Source organism: Triticum dicoccoides, chromosome 2B (genome assembly GCF_002162155.2).
Source record: "Triticum dicoccoides isolate Atlit2015 ecotype Zavitan chromosome 2B, WEW_v2.0, whole genome shotgun sequence".
Classification (NCBI taxonomy): domain Eukaryota; kingdom Viridiplantae; phylum Streptophyta; class Magnoliopsida; order Poales; family Poaceae; genus Triticum; species Triticum dicoccoides.
The window spans coordinates 578,544,859-578,547,663 of NC_041383.1; the positions used below are offsets into that span (position 1 = coordinate 578,544,859).

The 2,805-nt window shown below is 50.6% G+C and overlaps 1 protein-coding gene across 1 annotated transcript; it reads right to left on the reverse strand.

Annotated features, from left to right (window-relative positions):
* Positions 1–258: 258 nt before the first annotated feature.
* LOC119364978 (aquaporin PIP2-5) lies at positions 259–2,469 on the reverse strand. The gene is made up of 3 exons (XM_037630554.1): positions 1,765–2,469; positions 1,177–1,317; positions 259–590 (listed from the first exon to the last, which is right to left on the reverse strand). Exons 1-3 carry the CDS (start codon positions 2,377–2,379, stop codon positions 474–476), a joined length of 873 nt encoding a protein of 290 aa, XP_037486451.1. The 5' UTR covers positions 2,380–2,469; the 3' UTR covers positions 259–473.
* Positions 2,470–2,805: the final 336 nt, after the last annotated feature.

The following is a 2,805-nucleotide window of genomic DNA, read 5'->3' on the forward strand; positions in this document are numbered from 1 at the left end:
GCCAAGAGCCAGATGGAGGCACTACATCTTTGTCTTGAAGTTCATGGCGCGGTACCATGTAGGGCTCGCCGCACCATGTGGTGTCATGCTTGGTGAAGACGAGACTAGATTCGGGCTTGAGATGCCACATGCCAGGGACCCAATTGCGAGTTCCAATGACATTTGGCGGTCCTCTTTGTAATAACTAGGTACTAGTTTGTTCTTTCCTTTTTCTTTCAAGTCCTGTTGTAAAACGACGTGATCCACTTGTTTCTAGTTAATGCAACTTCTGGGTCCTTCTGTACCCTTTGTTTGTTCAAGAAAAAACACATGTTGACGAGTCCTTCGAATTTAGTGCAATTGTAGGGAAATTTTGAACACACCCAAATGCGTCTAAGAAAATACAGACGCATGCACAATACATGATCTGAACAGTATCACACTGATATATCTACTGTCCGTGCTTCCGATCATTCATACGGCGGCCTGCCGATCTAGCTCCTGCCGAAGGAGGCAGACGAACCGAGCTTGGTGGCGCTGGCCCTCAGGACGTACTGGTGGTAGGCGGCGGCGATGGCGGCCCCGATGAATGGCCCCACCCAGAAGATCCACTGCAATGACATATGACCGCAAAAGTAAGTAAGATGTCTGATAGATATTTGAATTAATCTCCTCCTAATTGCACTCTCTACAAAACTATGGGCATATATATGTAGAAGAAGATAGCAACAACTAGTTAGGCACGTTGCAGCTAGTAGATTTTGTGGCGTGATTGGATGGTAGTTGGGAGTGGGAGTGGGACGATATTAGGCAGCGTGTACTGCTGCAACAATAGTTTTGTTTGCAGATGTCATACATGAGCTACAAGAGTGTAAATAAAAACATTTCAAGGCTAATCAGTGGGGAGTGACATCGCTTGAGCTTGTTAACTAAGTGATCCTTATCCTGGGCCATTCTTCAAAATAATCTAGCTGTTCAGAGTTCTGATTGCTACTTTTGAACTTGTGAACGAGGAATACCACAAAGACATGTCTAGTTTGATAAGGTATATATATATAGTCTATGGATGAGGAACACCACACAAGTTCTGTTTGGTTTTTTAAAGTTTTAGTCTTCGAGGTGATTGTGACCACAGCATCTTAAAAGAGTAACCCATTAAATTAGCAGAGACATGCGATAGTGTGTGGCGGTACGTACGTGGTCATCCCAGGCCTTCTCGTTGTTGTAGATCACGGCAGCTCCAAAGCTCCTTGCCGGGTTGATGCCGGTGCCGGTGATCGGGATTGTCGCCAAGTGCACCATGAACACCGCGAAGCCGATTGGCAGAGGAGCCAGCACCTGAACAATTCATTGCAACAAATTCAAAACCATATATGCAACAAAAAGGAGAGCTGGCTAGGAAGAAGACATGAATGTTTTCATATGCATGCTTGATAAAGATGGCTCACCAAATCTAAACAGTTAAAATATTACTGTATAAAACAATCATGTCACCGAAATTTTTGACTTTCGCACTATGTCCCTATCTAGAGAATGGAACGTGCTTTTGTACAGCGTTAATCACAGCTTCACAAGCGGTTTGCCACCTCACAGGTGAGTTGATACATATAAATTATAATGAACCAAATTAACTAACTAGCAAGGGACTGGACTAGTGAATAGTGACGAACTACTTCAGTATCAGTAGAGAATATTCAGAGACCTGCTATGCGTATTTCCATGCAAAGCATCACTAGTTCGTGGACGAAAGAAAATGAAATCAGTAGGCAGGCAGCGATGACTTACCGGGACGTGGGAGTCACGGGCGCTGCGCTTGGGGTCGGTGGCGGAGAAGACAGTGTAGACGAGCACGAAGGTGCCGATGATCTCGGCGGCGAGGCCGGTGCCCTTGGAATAGCCGGAGCTGAGCTCGTTGGCGCCGCCGCCGTAGCGCACGTAGAAGGCGCTCTGGAACCCCTTGACGAGGCCCACTCCACAGATAGCACCAAGGCACTGCGCGATGATGTAGAGCAGCGCGCGCACCAGCGACACCTTGCGCGCCAGGAACAACCCGAACGTCACCGCCGGGTTGATGTGGCCACCGGAGACCCCGGCGGTGCAGTAGACGAGCACGAAGATCATGCCGCCGAACGCCCAGGCGATGCCGAGGATGCCGACGCCGCTGCAGGCCGCGTCGGCAGCATTGGGGCCGGCGGGGTCCGCCTGGTGCTTGTACCCGATGACAGTGGCCACGGTAATGTAGAGGAAGAGCAGCGTGGCCACGAACTCGGCGATGACCGCGCGGTACAGGGACCACTTGGTCAGCTCCTCGGCGTCGAAGAGCGGCGCCGGCGGCGGGTCGGAGTAGTCCTTGGCCCCGTACTCCCCACCGGGGGGCGCCGCCTCGATGTCCTTGGCCATCGTCGCTGCCTCGACTGATAGACAAGCTAGGATCGGTGTGTGCGCTCAAGATGCGAATGCGCTTAGCTCTGTGTGGTGGTGTGAGGTGACGGGGGGAAGGTGAGGTACTTATGGCGGCGAGGCGCAAGGCGGCTACTGGCTCCCGGCGAAAGGCCGGCATAGGGCGCTCGCTTTGGGATTAATTAGTTTATTTAGTGGCTGGGTTTATTAGTGGAAGCAGATAAGGACGTCTCCCGTTAGTGTCTTGTTTCTAGGTTATAAACTTTGCCGCCCACAGCCCTCATCATTGCATCACTCCAGGGCAGCTAGCTCACTGGGTGTCTGGTCCTAATACGGTGGAGCTTACGTACTGGATATTGTTAGTTTTAGTTAGCGGCCCAGTTTAACTCCGGGACGGGTCGTCATCAGCTTAATTGCCTGTTGAGT